The sequence below is a fragment of the Ictalurus furcatus genome, chromosome 1 (genome assembly GCF_023375685.1).
Source record: "Ictalurus furcatus strain D&B chromosome 1, Billie_1.0, whole genome shotgun sequence".
Taxonomy (NCBI): Eukaryota; Metazoa; Chordata; class Actinopteri; order Siluriformes; family Ictaluridae; genus Ictalurus; species Ictalurus furcatus.
The window spans coordinates 14,731,938-14,749,341 of NC_071255.1; the positions used below are offsets into that span (position 1 = coordinate 14,731,938).

Sequence of the window (17,404 nt, forward strand, 5' to 3'; positions counted from 1 at the left end):
GTATCCATACATTCTACACAGCACAAGAGAGCAATTCATACTGTTACAGCTGGCCATGGATCATCGTGTAAGTCCGCAGTGAACAGTGAAACACTATACTGTGTTTGCTCCTCTTGTTGGAGGTACAGGAGGCGTACCTTTGCCTGGCCCTGGTCTCTGCCCTCTGCCTCTAATTGGACTATTCTGTCATGAGCAGGTGATGGCTTTCCCATTTGAATATCAGCCACATTCACACAGTGGCAGCCATGACAGTTTCATTACTACAGTGTGTGAAAGGGACGGGAGGGGTAATATAAGTGGTGTACACACACACACACACACACACTCTTTTTATGAGCAAGTCGACAGACCCTGAGAGGATTAATAAGACAGCTTCAGTAGAGAGTCCTCCCATTTCCAATTTGGTGCGCTCGCCCCTGCCCTTCTAGTCCATAGTGAGCGCGGGAGGGCTAGAGGTGCCTTTACCTGTCTGTCATGGAGCCAGGAGCCCTTTGTTTCTTCTCATTATGAATTTATAATGAATATCACTGTCACTACAGGACGACACGATAATCTAATTAATGTAGCAAATGTGTCAGACATGTTACAGCTTATGGCATGTTACATTAGAATAGTGTAGCCTTTGCTGCAGCCCTGCACACATATACGAAGCTTTTGCATACAGTGTAGTAGCTAAGAGTAAAATTAAAAATACAGATTATTACCCAGTGAAAATAATAAATAACCAGTTACAACATTTAACAGTCAGTCCACCCAATAAACACACCGATGAACAAAAATACTACTACAACTACTACTACTACTAAACACTTTACCCTGGTCAAGGTCACCTGGTCAATCTTCAACTGTCCAGTTTGGGTGAGTCTGTGCCCATGATATGCCCAGATTCATGCTCTTGCCTGACAGGAGTGGAACCTGATGTGGTCTTCTGCTGTTGTAGCTCATCCACCTCAAGGTTTGATGTGTTGTGCATTCTGAGATGCTTTTCTGCTCCCCATGGTTGTAATGAGCAATTTTTGAGTAAAGACTTCCTGTCAGCTCAAACCAGTCTGGTCATTCTCCTCTGATCTCTCTCATCAACAAGGCATTTCAGCCTGCAGACCCTCCACACACAAGATGGCTTTTGTTTTTCGCACCATTCTGTGTAAACTCTAGAGAATGTTGTGTGTAAAAATCCCAGGAGATCAGCAATTTCTGAAATACTCAAACTAGCCCATCTGGATGTAACAACCATGCCACGTTTAAAGTCACAAAGATCACACATTTACCTCATTCTGATATTTGATGTGAACATTAACTGAAGCTCTTGACCTGTACATGCATGATTTCATGCACTGCACTGCTGCCACATGATTGGTTGATTAGATAACTGCATGAACATGCAGGTGTACAGGTGTTCCTAATAAAATGGACTGTGAGTGTATTTTAACTACAACATGTGTAATGGTGTTAAATAACTATGAACTGAAGTCTGTGTTTTAGGTCATCCAATAAATATGTTAGGTAGTAATAGTAAAATTAATAGGCAAATTCATGTGATGATATTCCTAACTAATGTCAAGTACACAATATGGTCAAAAGTTTGCTGACGCCTGGCCAGCACACTCATGTGCACTTGGTGGACATCACATTCCAGATTTATTTCCCCTTTTCTGTTATAATAACCTTCTCCTGGGCAGATGTTCCACTAGATTTTGGAGCGTGGCTTTGAGGATTTACACATTCAGCCTCAAGAGCATTAGTGAGGTCAGGCATTGATGTTGGGTGAGGAGGCCTGGGGAGCAGTCGGCATTCCAACTCAATCCAAATGTGTTCAGTGGGATTGAGGTCAGGGCTCTTCCATTCCAACCTTGGCAAACCATAGACCTCACTTTGTGCACAGGGGCATTGCCATGCTGGAACATGTTTGGGCTACAAGGTAGCATGTAACCTTTTTTAGTTGTTCTTTTCTTTTCCCAGTGTGGTGTACATTTGCAGTGAACAGTGGACCAGCCTATTAGAAAATAAATGCTGTAGACATTGCAGTACAATTGAAATGTCACTTGCTCCATGTGGGCTGCTGAATGACTGGCTCATGAAGAAGTCTGCCCAGAGGCCGAGTGTTTCAGCATGGTAGGTGGACAGAATGACTGCTTAATGACATTAACCAACACACCTGTCAATGTGGTGGGCCACTCACACTGAAGCATGGGCTGCTCAAACAACTCAGGTATATGTGTGTGTGCGTCCTATGGCACTGCACTGGGAACTCCGCGGTCCCAGGCCTGTCAGCTTTACTAAGAGGCAGCTGACTGCATAGGGAGCTTATTAAGATACTCTCCATTGTTAGTGAGCCAGTGGCAGGCAGCTGACACGGTCCTTATGGGACCGGGGTGCGGGGATGATGTTCAGGGAGCAGACGATTAGAGGAACATCTCAACCTGTTGACTAAACCTGAACATACTGTATAATGCTTTAACAGAGAAAGACAGGTGCAATAGAAACATTAGGATGGGAGAGGGTACATGAAGGCCTCATCTTTTTTGACTATTTGAGTCTAGCAAGATGGAGGAAGGAAGGAAATAGATTATTTCAAAGCAGATATCATATAAAGCGTTACATTCCTACAGTTTAAATTTTTTAAAATATATTTTTATGTTTTTGTAAACTGTTTCCCTGATTTGTAGTGAAAACGTTTAACATGTCAAAGTCAAATTCAAACAATGTGTAATATACTCCGATCTGCACAATAACAGAAGACTAAAGAGGACCAGAGAGCTCAGTACTGTAGCAGACATTTAAGCAAATAAACCTAGCAGAAGCGCCACCTGCTGATCAAAATCACACAGCATTTTAAACAGTTGTCAGATTTACCAATGGAGAAATCAGGATTTTAGATATATTTGTTTTATGAGACTTTCTGGGTTATGATTGTGACATTTAGCATAGCAATGATCTACACAATAGCCAGAATTCATCCCTCAGGGGCCTCACTTAAAATATCCTTTGAGTTGACTTGTTCAGAGACGGTTAAGGATCGTTTGCAAGGGCACAGTAAATTCATCCAATAAAATTCTCAAGACCCATCTGTGGTTCAAACATTAAAATATTTCATATAGAGACCACATGGTGAATGTTTTCCCACAAATTCAGTCCCAATAAGGCTTTATAACTGGGAAATAAAGATAAATATTATATAGATACAGTACATATTCACAACACAAAAAGGAAAGAGGAAGACCAGCTTATATTAATCATTTAGTAATTACTTTTCACATAGGCATTTATCCCATTTTGGGTTGGATGGCTTGAATTCTAGACACTGTGGCAAATACACTATGTTTAAATGTTTTTTGTTTTTTTTAAAAAAAATTAAAAAAATTTTTTTTTACAGAGATAAATCAACAGCCATGACCAAAATAAATGTGACAAAAGCCAGTCATTCAGAGTCAGATTCTCTCTCCTCTTGTGAGGTTTCTTCAGAGCCAAAACGTTGTGCCTGGGCACCAGATCTCTGAATGGCCTCAGTGACAGTGTAGTTTTTTCTGCCCTCAGCACAGGCCTCAATATTCCTTACACTCAGCTGAGATTGCAGGAAGAGGTGCAGACAGCTATCAGACAGCAACACTGGGTTGCGCATGATCCTACAAAACACACACAGGAATGACATTTACACTGGTTGGACATTTAATCAAACCTTTAAACCTTCAAATGACCTACATTCAAACATTAATGCAACTGATAAATAGCTCAACATGATGATTTATTTACATATACATTTATTACATTAATTTGAACTCTCTGGTGCTTTTGACACTGTGAACCATCGGATCCTCTTGTCAACTTTCTCCAGCCTAGGCATCACCAGAACGGCTCTGCGCTGGGTGGAATCATATCTGACAGGCAGATCCTTCAAGGTATTGTGGAGGGGAGGGGCTTCTGAAACTCAGCAACTCACACCTGGGGTTCCCCAGGGGTCAGTTCTGGGTCCACTGCTCTTTTCTATTTATACTACATCTCTGGGGCCTGTGATTGAGTCTCATGGCTTCTCATATCATTACTATGCTGATGACACCCAGCTCTAGATCCTGAAGGTTCGTTCTGTATAACATCAAGAAAATCAGACCCTATCTCACCGAACAGGCTACACAGCTACTAGTCCAGGCTCTTGTCTTCTCAAAACTGGACTACTGCAATGCACTACTCTTGGGCCTCCCAGCCAGCAACATCAAACCCCTTCAAATGATTCAGAATTCAGCAGCATGCCTCGTCTTCAACCAGCCCAAAATAATCCATGTCACACCCCTTTTCATCTCCCTCCACTGGCTTCCTGTAGCTGCCCGCATCAAATTCAAATTCAGCAGCACCCCCCTACCTCAACACTCTCCTGAAGGCTTACGTTCCCTCATGCAATCTGCAATCGGTTAACGACCGATGCTTAGTAGTGCCTACTCAGTGAGGCATGAGGTCCCTTTCCAGAACCTTCAAACTAACTGTTCTTCAGTGGTAGAATGAACTTACAACTTCAATTCAGACCGCAGAATCTGTCACGATTTTCAAAAAACAGCTAAAGACCCACCTCTTCTGTGAGCATTTAACTAACCCTTAATATGCCAACCCCCACATTATCTTTAAAAAAACAAACAGACAAAAACCTTACTCTGGCTCTTACACCTCTAGTCTGTGCACTTTGCTTCTCTAGAACTCAATTATAAATCTTGTATGGTAGCGCTACTTGTATTGTTCTCCACTTGATATATCGCTTTGCTTGTATTTCCTCATTTGTATAAAAGCATCTGCTAAATGAATAAATGTAAATGAAAATGTATTCATTTAGCAGACACTTTTATCCAAAGCAACTTACAAATGAGGAAATACAAGCATAGCGATAGATCAAGTGGAGAATAATACAAGTAGTGCTATCATACAAGATTTCTAATTGGGTCCTAGAGAAGCAAAGTGCACAGAGTAGAGGTGTAAGTGCAGAGTTTTTTTCTTTCTTTCTTTGAGTGTTTGGGGTTGGGGACAAGTTAGGGGTTAGTTAAGTGTTATGGAAGAGGTGGGTCTTTTGGGTTTTTTAAAAAAAGATAGTGACAGATTCTGCTGTCTGGATTGAGGTTGGAAGTTCATTCTACCACTAAAGGAAACTTTATGGAAAAAGTTTGAACAAGCTACATCACAGGCACATTTGGAGTTGGGATAGGACTTTTAGTCATAGAGATATTCATACAGGACACTTACTCTTCCAGGAAGTGCCTTAGTCCTTCCATGCGAGCAGTGATCTGTCTGGCATTGTTGAGGCTGAAGAATGGGTTCTTTGGGGGAAGCTCAGGTAGATTCATTCTAAAGGTCACACCACAGTCCAACAAACCAATTAACATAGCAGCTATGATCATCTTTGCAATGTTATCCATGTAGTATGTTTATAAGCACAGAATTTCACAACTTTTATGCAGGAATTGTCAAATATTTCACAGATATACAATATGGCCAGAAGTATGCAGACAGCTAACCATCATACCCATATGTTCTTCTTGAACATGCCATTCCAAAACCATGGTGTAAATATGGAGTTGGTCCCCTCACTGCTTCTCTAACAGCCGTCACTCTTCTGGGAAGTCTTTCCACTAGAACTTGTAGTGTGGTTGTGGGGATTTGTGCCATTTTGGGATCAAGAGCATTGGTACTGAATTTTGGTGAGAACACCTGGTATGCAGTTGATGTTCCAACTCATCCCAAAATTGGTCAGTGGGGTTGGGGTCAGGGTTCTCTGCAGCCACTCAAGTTCTTCCACAGGAACCTTCGCAAAGCATGTCTTTATGGACCTTGCTTTATGCACAGGGACATTGTCATGCTGGAACAGGTTTGGGCCTATTAGTTCTAGTGAAGGGAAATCAATGTAATGTTATACCATACAAAGACATTCTAGACAATTGTGTGCTTCCAACTCTGTGGCAACAGTTTGGGGAAGAACCACATATGGGTGTGATGTTTGGGTGTCTGCATACTTTTGGCCATAACAGTACATACATTACTGTGCAAAAGTCTTTGCACATGCAAAGAAATACTGTAGCACAAAGGTGCCTTCTAAAATAATTAAATTAAATGTTTCTCCATTAAAAAACACTATACAGAGCTATAAACAGTAATAAATTAAACAAAGGCAATATTTGGTGTGGCGACCCTTTGCTTAAAAAAAAGTAGTCTCAGGTAGAATTGGTGCAGTTTTATAAGGAAATGAGCTGTACATTTTTTGAGCATCTTGCAGAACCAGCCATGGTTCTTCTGGAGACTTTGGAGACTTTGATTGTCATACTTGCTTCTAATTTTTGCAAAACCCAGCGGCCATCATTATATTTTTTTTGTCTCAAAAGCGTCTCTTACCACTTAATATGCTGGTTTCTTTACTGACATACAAACATTTTTCTGTAACATTTAATTTTGTGCTGGAAAACTAATGTTTGGAAATCTGAAATGTTTTTTGTACTGACTCAATAATGTAGAAGTCATAAAATAAAAATCTATAACAAGATTTGTACTAAATAAATAGGGTGCCTAAGACTTTTGCACAGTACTGTAAATAATAAATATAGTAAATAGTAATATAGAGTTCACAAATCATGGGCCAATCTTAAAAAAATAATAACTCAGAGATAGTAAATAATATAATTTTTAATTATCAGTAAAGACCTAAAGGGTACATACGCAAGCAAGGCATTCTCCTGCAGCTTCTGCCTCAACCATACAAACTCACTGTACCTCCTTCGCACACAAGAGTTCTTCTTATTGAAGGCCAAACTGTTTGTCTATGAGCACCATGAGAGACATAGATTTACCGGCATCATACATGTCCTAAATGAGAGTAGGACTCTGGATCTTATATAGTTAGTTACAACACTTACATGTATGCAGATTTCATAATCCAGATATGCATGCCAGAAGTCCTCCTTTTGAATGCGAGGATCCCGGACCCACACACTGATTAACTCCTGCATAGGACTATAGAGATAGACCAGCAAAATAAAGTGCCTATCACTCGGAGTACAACAAAATGTCTGCGAATAAAATGGGAAGTTGTCCAATTATAAGGAACTTGTAGCAATTATGGAATTATTCATGCTGCTGAGTAGTTGTTTTCCATTCACATGGAAACCATACTTCTTACTTTTGATCTCTGAAGCTATAACAGCTGCTATAGATGTTAAAATTAAGTAAAGGTCAGGTCAAGATGCAGTGCATGTCAAACAAAAAACAATAAATACAAGCTGTAATTTCATAATAAAATCTACTGAAAATCCATCAAATTGAAATCTAAATTTCTAAATCCAGGAGAATACATTTACACCATACAGTCTGGTCAGTTAATTAACTAATTCACTCCATATTTGTGGTAATCTAGCCTGAAACACACATCTTATCAGAGAAAACTGGCAACAATAGTGTACAGTAAAAGGAATGAGACTTTCTCGAGTTAATCTGACATTTATTAAGCCAACAGGAGTTTCTTGCTCCTCATTAAAACCCACTAACAAACCATAAAGAGACCATGAAAGTGAAACAGACAAACTACATTTCGCAATACAATGCACTGCGCTGGCAGAGATGTAATAAAATAATCACACTGTGCTATCAGTACTTTTAAAGAAAACATGGTCTTAAAATGCTACATTTGTATTTCTTTGTGCAAATGAACAAAACTACAAATTTCACAGATCACTGGTCTTAATCACAGTAGTAGAAGTGCTAAAACAGCTACACAGAGACCAATAGTAACAGTGATTACTCCTAATATACAAGTTCATATTAGTATATGATGTGGCCCCTTTTTCAATTCAAGTCAAATTCGAAAGACAGTAATGCAATTAGGTAACATATTTTAAACAGCTCTACAGTTCAAATACAGCACCAATTATCCACCCATTTATTCTATAACCTAGATAATTTGACTGACTTGTTAAAACATATCACCTTACAGTGCAGTTCAGTGTGCTATGACATGTTTCACAGTGTCTGGGATTTACACACTTTCACAACAAGACTTTTCACATACAGGAAAATCCATTGGCGTGTTTGAGAGGAAATTTTAAAAGCTGCCAAGACGTATTACTCAGTTCATTGTCACGGTCACTGTTCCTCTTCCTCGTGGTAGCTAAGCTTATCCTCATAGAAACCGATAACCATCTTGGGCCATCTTACACTGGCCTCCCTGGCTGACAGTAGTGCCACATCATCTGTGTCTTTCCTGTAATGGTACAATCATTTACAAACAGTCATTAGGTACTAAATGACGAAATGTAAATAAACATGAAACCTGACATACAAAACTGTAAACAATAACCAAAAAATGTAATAGAGGAACCATGCCATTTGATGAGGAACATGAGCTCTCCTTGTCGGTCGGTGGAGCCAATGATGCATTCTGGTTCTTGGATAAGAGGTTGGTCGTTGGTGGTCTCAGTGTTGTGATCTGTAGATTCTCCAGTCTCACATACTGTCTGCTCTTTCTCAGACTGTTGCCGATGCTGCTGGCAGTCACCAACAAATACACAACAGTAATTACAGACATGGTGAGGTCTGGTATATGTATGCTACAATAATGTTTTCAGTATATTACTAGTGGCTAAAAAGGGTAGCCATATATTATTCCTGTGGATAAGGTGTGGATATTTCTGGCTAATTTTGAGGAGAGTTTTTTATTTTTTTAAACTTATATAATTTTATAAGCTGACTATATGTTATAAAAATTGCCTAAACACTTACTATGTTAGCATCCAGCTCTGTTTGTTCTTCTTTGGGTTGAATAACGGGATCCAGAGGGAGATTGTCCTTTCTTTCTGTCTCACCTGAGACAGCCAAGTTTCTGAGAAACTCTTCAATCAGCTCTGGACAGTCCAGATTGTCCTCTGGTTCCCAAGTGTTTTCAGCACTGGGGAGATAAAGTAGTAGAACCAGCTTCACATTTGCTTTATATATTGAGTCATGAGGAAACAGCAAATTACAGCACTTTTCCTAAGCTGAGGTTAATGTTTTGAAATGAGATAGAAATATAACAGATGGATTGCAGGGGATGTATTTTCATAGTGCCATCCATCCATCCTCAACCACTTATCCGTTAATAGGGTTGCAAGGGCAGCAGCTCCAACAGGGAACCCAAACTTCCCTTTCCTGAGCCACATTAACCAGCTCTGACTGGGGGATCCTGAGGTGTTCCCAGGCCAGTGTGGAGATATAATCTCTCCACCTAGTCCTGGGTCTTCCCCGAGGTCTCCTCCCAGCTGGATGTGCCTGGAACACCTCCCTAGGGAGGTGCCCAGGGGGCATCCTTACCAGGTGCCAGAACCACCTTAACTGGCTCCTTTCAACGTAAAGGAGCAGCGGCTCTACTCTGAGTTCCTCTCGGATAGCCGAGCTTCTCACCCTCTAAGGGAGAAGCCAGCCACCCTCCTGAGAAAACCCATTTCGGCCGCTTGTACCCGCGATCTAGTTCTTTCGGTCACTACTTCATAGTGCACTTCATAGTGCATAAAAGACTATTTGAATAATATTTGAAAGATCCAATCAAGTAAACTTTTCAAGCTGTGGCAATCCAACGTACTGAAACAGAACCTAAAAAAATCTATATATACATATATAGCTGCCATGTCAGACATTTCCAGCCACTCACTCTGTGAAGCCTTTCCACTTTAGATAGTATTCCACTTTTCCATCGTTGACTCTTCGACGAATTATTTTTTCCACAGCAAACTCCTGCACAACTGTAGTCTCTTCTGCCTTCCTGTTTTTCACATTCTGCTTTTTCCTCATGTTTTCCTGAGACACATGAAGACACATGGGGCCATGATTAGATTTAGCTCATTCAATACTGTATGCATTGATGCAAATGAAAACCAATAAAAAACATTTAAAAACCTATTTTGGTGCCATGATATCCTAGGCAATGTACTTAGTGAATGCTGCACTAGAAGACACTGCTACCAGATCTGTGATTGCACTGAAACTAGTACATCACCCTACATACTTGCGACTCAGACAGACACCGATGTCGTAACTTTTCAATTCTGTACTAATGGTGCGTGAGCCAACATGGGAACATTTTGGATGCTACCCATCAGACAAGTCCACGTGGCTCTCACCCACATTCACTCATCCTGGTCAGCCAACATCGTGCCACTGGGGATTCGCACATTAGCGTGACATTGGCCCCACAGCATTGGCCCAATGTGGGCTAGCCCACAGTGGTCCTGCATGGGGCCATTTTGGGATTTTTATGCCCACACTGCCCAAAACTTGCCGATAAAATGGGCCAATGAGGACATGTTTGCTGGGTATACAGTATAATCATGAGGGAGAACATGTTTCATACTGTTAAGCATACACTCACTGAGCACATTATTAGGAATATTATACTAATACTGAGTAGGGCCTCCCTTTGCTCTCAAAACAGCTTCAATTCTTTGTGGCATGGATTCCACAAGAGACATGACTGTATCACGCAATTCCTGCAGATTTTTCAGGTGCACTTTCATGCTATGAATCTCTGGTTCTACCACATCCCAAAGCTGTTCTACTGGTTTCAGATCCGGTGACTGGGAAGGCCACTGAAGAACGCTACCGAAGAATGCTGAACTCATTCAGTATGTTTACATGGACAACAATAATCTAATATTAAACCTGATTAAGACAATACTCTGATTAAGAAACTACCATGTAAACAGCAATTCTTTATTACCTTAATCCGATTAAAGTCATACTCGAAGTAAACACAAATTGAATTTAGACATGTGGAGTATTCCTATTTTAGTCGCACTATTGAAGTGCATTACAGACATGTACACACCTTAATCACACTATCAAAGTTGTGTGGGAGTTTTCCCTGCATTTTGCGACAGGACATGTTCACACACGGCAGTGCTCAACCATTTGACTGCAAACAAGAGAGAACGGCTGCATCTACTATAGAGTAGGCGAAATACACGTGTATATATAGTAGGCGAAATACACGTATGTGTCATGTTCATGAAACCAGTATGCATAGCGTACTCTGTGCCTAAATTACCATGCAAAATTATAAGAACCACAAGCAATGGTTAAATAAGAAATGATACATATCTTTATATTCTGTTATACCTTATTGTGAAATATGTTTTTATTTATTTTCTACTTCCGTTTCTATAATTGTATTACTTATTTTATTACTAATTTTCTTGTTCTATATTACTCTTGATTATTCATGACAAATGTACTGGGAGGGGGAAAAAAGGGAGACAAGTTGAAAATGAAATGTAACAAATAGGCAAAAGGGGAGCAATTTTAAAAACTAGGTTTTGATTTAATTCTTATGGCTTGTGGCCTATTTGTAACTTTTTAGATCTTGCAACATTTTAGCTGTTCAAGCTTCATAATTTGTTTGTAATTCTCTGTAACACTTTCAGGACAAAATGAACTCCATATGGAAGTTAAGGCACTAGCTGTAAATTCACAGGTTTCCAGGCTACTTCCTTTAACTGTGGTGAGAAGCTAGGCTAAAGGTTGGTCGCAAAAACAAAAAAAAAACGCCAACAATAAATAACACTGGAATGCTAATTTCCGTCCCTACCTCCATCCTTCTTAAATATAAAAATTAAGAGATTTATACAAACACAACACCAGAGAACACCACCTATTATGGACCGCGCATGCGCCTAAGTTTCCCGGAGGCGGCGACAGACCGGCAGTAGTAATGGACTTCCGTCTTTTTCAGTGATTCAGAGCACTCGGCTCAGCTCATCAATAGGAGTCGACTCTTTAAACACTCAAAACTCTCAGTGGTATTTTTATTCTTTGAAACAAAACTTTCAGCTTCACACGTACCGATAATTTCACTTGTTCAGTGAAATCCTTGTCTATCTTGTGATTATCAAGACATCATTACAGGCTACTTTACATTGCGTTTAATTTAAATACATGTAAAATAAATAAAAAAAATTTAAAAACAGGAAGGGAGAAATGTGCTACATATTTGCACTGACAATTACAGAAAGCAATACTAATATTATTGTGCCTACCGTGTCTGCACTAAAAAACCCACAAGACTGTCTTATTATTAGGCCCTGTTATAATGGTGATAATGATGATGACGATTAATTGTCGGTACAAATGCAGCAAATCGAGTGTTTTATCACATTCACGTACCAGGGACCTTATAACAGCCATAAGAGACCATTATCCAACCATCCCGGGTCGGTCCTTGTTCCAGACAGGTTCAAATTATTTAAGGAGGTTTAGTGAACCTAACCTGAACCATAATCCACAGTGAAACAAGTATGTTATATTTCAAGAAATAAGAACAAGAAAACTTTGCTGGAAAACCAAACGGGAGCTAAAAAAGATCTACTGCCAAACGTTTCGGGAACAACAACAAAGAATTTGGGGAAGAATTTAAAGAAGACTCCTGTCTATATAACCTGATATCCACGTCCCTGAAATACTGCGCTTACACACACTATTATAACAAGCATTAACAATCTGCAGTCGGACCTTCAGGCTGTAACAGATCACATGATGGCAAGTTTCACTGGATGCCTTGCGGTCACTGTTGCCCTGTAGGCAACATAAGTGATACATGTTATTAGCGAATCCTGAATACAGAATGAGAAACTTATTCATTTTCGACCAAAGTATTACGGTGTCTGCTGTATTTGTCTTGTCCATCATCTTTAAAAAGTTGCTTCAAAATTGCGAGTCGGCCCCCAAGCTTCACCTAAAAGAACCGGTTCAATGAGTCGACTCGTTCGCGAACGACACATGACTAAACGGCGGTAGCAAATAGAACAATAAAATAAAATAAAATGCTTTCACGACTAGTGTAGCCGTGTGTTTCGAGTAACAGCTGTTGAAAAGGTGTTAGTAATTATTTTAATCTAACGCACAACAGGCTGTCGTTTAGTTTAATCATTATTCAGGTGCCTAAATGGCATTTCTTTGCATTGGTGGTGTTGTCTTATATGTGAATAAAGTGTGAGTTAGATTTCAGCCAGAACATAACTTTAGCATTAATTTGAGTGTTCAGGGTTAAGCCAAGGCCATAGCTAAAGGATGCTGTAAGTGTGCACTGCCTACCTGATAATGTTATCGCAGACTGCTCTCTGTATTCCCACTGCAGCCCAGAGTCCTGGGGTCGTCCTTTTCCCACGCCTGTTTTTTAAAATTTTTTATTTTGATTAATTTATTTATTTACCACATTTAGCGATTATACATATGAGGTGCTTTTTGGCGAAGGTGACCATAAAAACCTTTAGTAGCTTTCTTGTGTTTACATAACTTTTCATGAAAGAGTTAAATTAAAAATGGCCGATAAGGAGACGCGGCGGAAGTGCAGGAGGGAGGGAGGGAGGAGGTCTTAAAGCGGTGGCTTTATCCTACTTCTGGACAAACCACACATCACCCATTCAGTGCACAATTAGCCTATTTTATGAGCATAATCTAATTTGCTAAATATTAGACTCTCTCTCTCTCTCTCTCTCTCTCTCTCTCTGGCTTTTATGACATATTTGGACAAGCAAACATTTGATCATCTTTGAAACAGTGCTTATTAATAAAGTTGATATACTTGAACAAAACCACAAGGAAAATTAACTTTTTCAACCATTCAACAGAAATATCAATAGATGTGATATTCCTCTGTGGAAGAACTAAGTACACTCTTGGCCTCAGAAGCTAGTATTGCCCCCTTTAGCAGTAATAACTTTTTGTAGGCGTTTTGCATAATTGTCCACCAGTCTCTGACATCGGCTTTCTGGAATTTGTGACAACTTTTACATGCAATATTCTTTCAGTTACAAGATGTTTGAGGGTTTTCTTGCATGACCGTCTCAAATCCCCCCACAACATTTAAATGAGATTCAAATCCAGGCTCTGAATAAGCCATTCCATAACCCTCCATTTCTTCTTTTCGAGTCATTCCTTGGTGGATTTGCTAGTGTTCTTAGGATCATTATCCTGTTGAAAGGTCCACTTTCGGTTCAACTTCAACTTTTGGACAGATGGCCTCAAATTATCTTCAAACACTCTTTGATATGATTCAGAATTCATAGTTGAATCAATGAATGCAAGCTGTCCAGTCCCTGAGGCATTGAAGCAGCCCCAAACCATAACATTTCCACCACTGTTGCTATGAGGTGCTTTTCCTGAAAAGCTGCCTTTGGTCTGCGCCAAAGATGTCTGCTGTTACGGTGGCCAAACAACTAAATCTTTGATTCATCTGTGCAGAGCACATTATTCCCAAAGGCCTGGTCTTTGCCTGTATGCTCATTGGCAAACTGTAGTCTTGCTTTAATGTTCTTTTTAGACAGCAAAAGCTTTTTCCTGGGACACGTCCTATACAGGTCAAATTTCTTTCTGCAATCTCTTTCTGATTGTAGAAGCAGGTGCTTTGACACCAACAGCTGAAAGGCTTACTAGCAGATCCTTGATGAAATTTTGGGGTTCTTGGAGAATTATTTTTGCATCAGATGGACTGTTGTTGGGCTGAATTTGCTGTAATGGCCAGTCCTGGACAAATTGGCAGTCGTTTGAAATTGGCACCATTAGTAGATGATTTCCCTTACAGTGTAATGATGTATTTAAAATAATTTGGAGATCTTTTTAAATCCCTGGCCAGATTCATAAGCATCCACAACTTTTTTCTGAAAGCCTTATAGAACACTTTAGATATTGGCATGATGACACCACACACCTCAATAGAAATAAATAGGTATAAATAAGACACAGTCCACCTGTACTCCCTAAGCAGGTTCTAATCAACCCAATCCTGAACACCTGATTCTAATTTTATGAATATGAAGGTGTGATAAATGTAGGGGTGTATTTACTTTTTCCATGTGACTGATCTGTTTTATAAAACTATAAGAACTTAGTAATACATAGGTTATAATAACCTTAATTGTGATTTCCACTAATGTAACAAACAACAAGAAACACAAACAAGCGGAGCCCCAGGCCCCCCTAGACCCTCAAATTTCATTATGCTTAATAATATAAAATAAAATTATATTAATAAAAATAGTTTTTGAATAATTGCAGAGTAAATAGTAAAAGAATAGTTTCCCTATGTTATTTAGGAGACTTATTTTAACGTTTAAATAACCTAGTTTTAGTATTAATGTCCTGGTGGAACTGGCAATAAGAAAGAAACCACATCAGTCTTAGAACCTTTCCATTACCAAAACTTTAATATATTGAAGCGCATACATTCTGCATTTATGTCTCTGAAGCTCTACAGTGCTACCATATTTATTTAAAAAAAAAAAAAATCGTGAGCATGTCGTATTTCCACGTAGCATAAATCACTATGTCCCTTGCCTATTTTTTTTTTTTTTACAATCTCATAGCACATGTAACTTGTAGTTACAGCACGTGACCACTAGAGGGAACTCTTGATTAACGGCAAGAATTCGTGTCTCTTAAGAACATGCCTCGTGAGATCAGTTTTTTTAAACTAATCGGCAATAAACGACTTGTGAAACTGTACAAACAATAAAAACACAACGTGTAGATGTACTCCTCCTTACAGATAAATTACAGTAATTTTACATGTGATGAATAACGTTAAATAGGCTGTACTGAAATTGTTAAGTTAAATTAAATGTTACATTAAATGTAGGCTATTTAATTCACAGATTACATTTGCACACGTGTTTTTAAATACCATATTATGTTTCTCACATCGCACATCGACCTTTAGCCTACTTATTTTTATTTTTTAAAAAGGTTTACACCGCTACACTTTTCACGTCTTATAATTATTTCCATATGTCTACAAGACCTAACATTCCTTATTTCATCATACATTTAGGCTACACGTCGTTGTAGACCTACACACAAACGTGTCATCATACTACATAAATGTACATAAACGTATCATTCGTCTATACAGCACCACAAATGACAATATAGCATGGTTAGTGATTTTAGCATTCAATTAAATCATGTGGAAAATATCTGGGCCTTGTTTATGGGTAAATCTATTTACCGGGTTGGTGGGGAATCATGAGTTATCATGCTATAGGCCTAAATTTTTCATCCTTAAGCAATGAAAAAATGTAACATTCATGCTGCTTTGCTGCAATTTCTTGTGAAAAAAAGTGAAAATAGAAAAAATATTACAAAGTTAGCTGACTGGCAAATATGTTTTTTTTTAAAAAAAATTATTTTATTTATTTATTTATTTATTTACATATTTGTACATATTTGTATTAGTTTCAAGTAGACTATCTGAATCTTTAAACTACTGCTGAGCAACTCTTCCTCGAAGGAACCGCTAGTGGGCAGAATATTTTCGGCATGTTTTAGGCTCCTCCCCTTTAGAACATAACTGACGCTCTCATATTATCCAATCAGAGAGGATGCTGAATCCGATTGGTTTACTTGTTTTAGCAAGTAAACCAATCGGATTCAGTATCCTTTTTGATTAAACCCAGTTATCTTGGGTTTAAAAAAAAAAGAAAAGAAAAAAAATGTGGTCCCAAGGAGCAGGGTTATAAAGATACTTTTAAAAATGCATAAGTTTTAACAATAACTAACAAATTCACATAATTACTTTAATGTTAATCTGTATTCAATTAAATAAAATTTTTATTTGTATAGCGCTTTTAACAATGGACATTGTCTCAAAGCAGCTTTACAGAAACATATAAACACAGGATACAGATTTTAAATGTGTGAATTTATCCCTAATGAGCAAGCGGTGACAGTGGCAAGAAAAAACTCCTTAAGATGATATGAGGAAGAAACGTTGAGAGGAACCAGACTCAGAAGGGAACCCATCTTCGTCTGGGTAACACTGGAGAGTGTAAAAGTAAAAGAAAGCTCATTATGGTTTTTACATGAAGTCTGTTTGTTGAACTAATCCATTGTTCACCGAAGGAGACTTGAGTGAAAAATTGTATGTGGTAATTGCAGTCCTAAGGCCATAACAGCAACTATAGTCCCAGCATCCACAGCGCAACTGTTCATGTGAAATTGTAGTCCAAAACCATGGTACTTCAAGCGGCACCATCCTCAGCAACGTAAACTAACAAAGTTACACACACACACACACACACACACACACACACACACACACACACACTCAAATGCAGTAAACAAGTGAGATGTTTATGGTGTTTCTTGTAGACTTTTCTGAATTGTTTTACTTCCTAGAGCCACAAGCAGTGAGCCAGTAAATGAGTTAATATTGCAGTACTGGTAAAAATTAACCATCATAAAATTTTACTACATATTAAAAGCTACATTTAGGTTTTAATTTATTGCCCCCATTGCTTTAAGGTACAATGCAAATCCAAAACCAAGAACATGAGGCATTGTCTCACATAAAGAAATATCATACTACAAAACCCAGAATCAGCCTTACAATACATAGTGCCTAATTCATTTCAGGATGATCTCT

General features: G+C 38.8%; 2 protein-coding genes across 4 annotated transcripts; both read right to left on the reverse strand.

Moving 5' to 3' along the window:
* Positions 1–3,224: 3,224 nt before the first annotated feature.
* Positions 3,225–7,065, reverse strand: snx10b (sorting nexin 10b). The gene is made up of 4 exons (XM_053627960.1): positions 6,882–7,065; positions 6,685–6,785; positions 5,221–5,322; positions 3,225–3,623 (listed from the first exon to the last, which is right to left on the reverse strand). Exons 1-4 carry the CDS (start codon positions 6,972–6,974, stop codon positions 3,419–3,421), a joined length of 501 nt encoding a protein of 166 aa, XP_053483935.1. The 5' UTR covers positions 6,975–7,065; the 3' UTR covers positions 3,225–3,418.
* A 362-nt stretch (positions 7,066–7,427) lies between these two features.
* Positions 7,428–13,459, reverse strand: cbx3b (chromobox homolog 3b). Of its 3 annotated transcripts, none has more exons than XM_053627954.1 (5): positions 13,078–13,459; positions 9,644–9,789; positions 8,740–8,905; positions 8,339–8,504; positions 7,428–8,216 (listed from the first exon to the last, which is right to left on the reverse strand). In XM_053627954.1, the coding sequence occupies exons 2-5, from the start codon at positions 9,781–9,783 to the stop codon at positions 8,104–8,106; spliced, it is 585 nt and encodes a 194-aa protein (XP_053483929.1). In that variant the 5' UTR covers positions 9,784–9,789; positions 13,078–13,459; the 3' UTR covers positions 7,428–8,103. The 3 variants fall into 3 exon arrangements, with proteins under 3 accessions (XP_053483929.1, XP_053483928.1, XP_053483931.1); XM_053627953.1 differs by having other exon boundaries at positions 7,442–8,221; positions 8,344–8,504; positions 13,078–13,457; XM_053627956.1 differs by having other exon boundaries at positions 7,450–8,221; positions 8,344–8,501; positions 13,078–13,450.
* Positions 13,460–17,404: the final 3,945 nt, after the last annotated feature.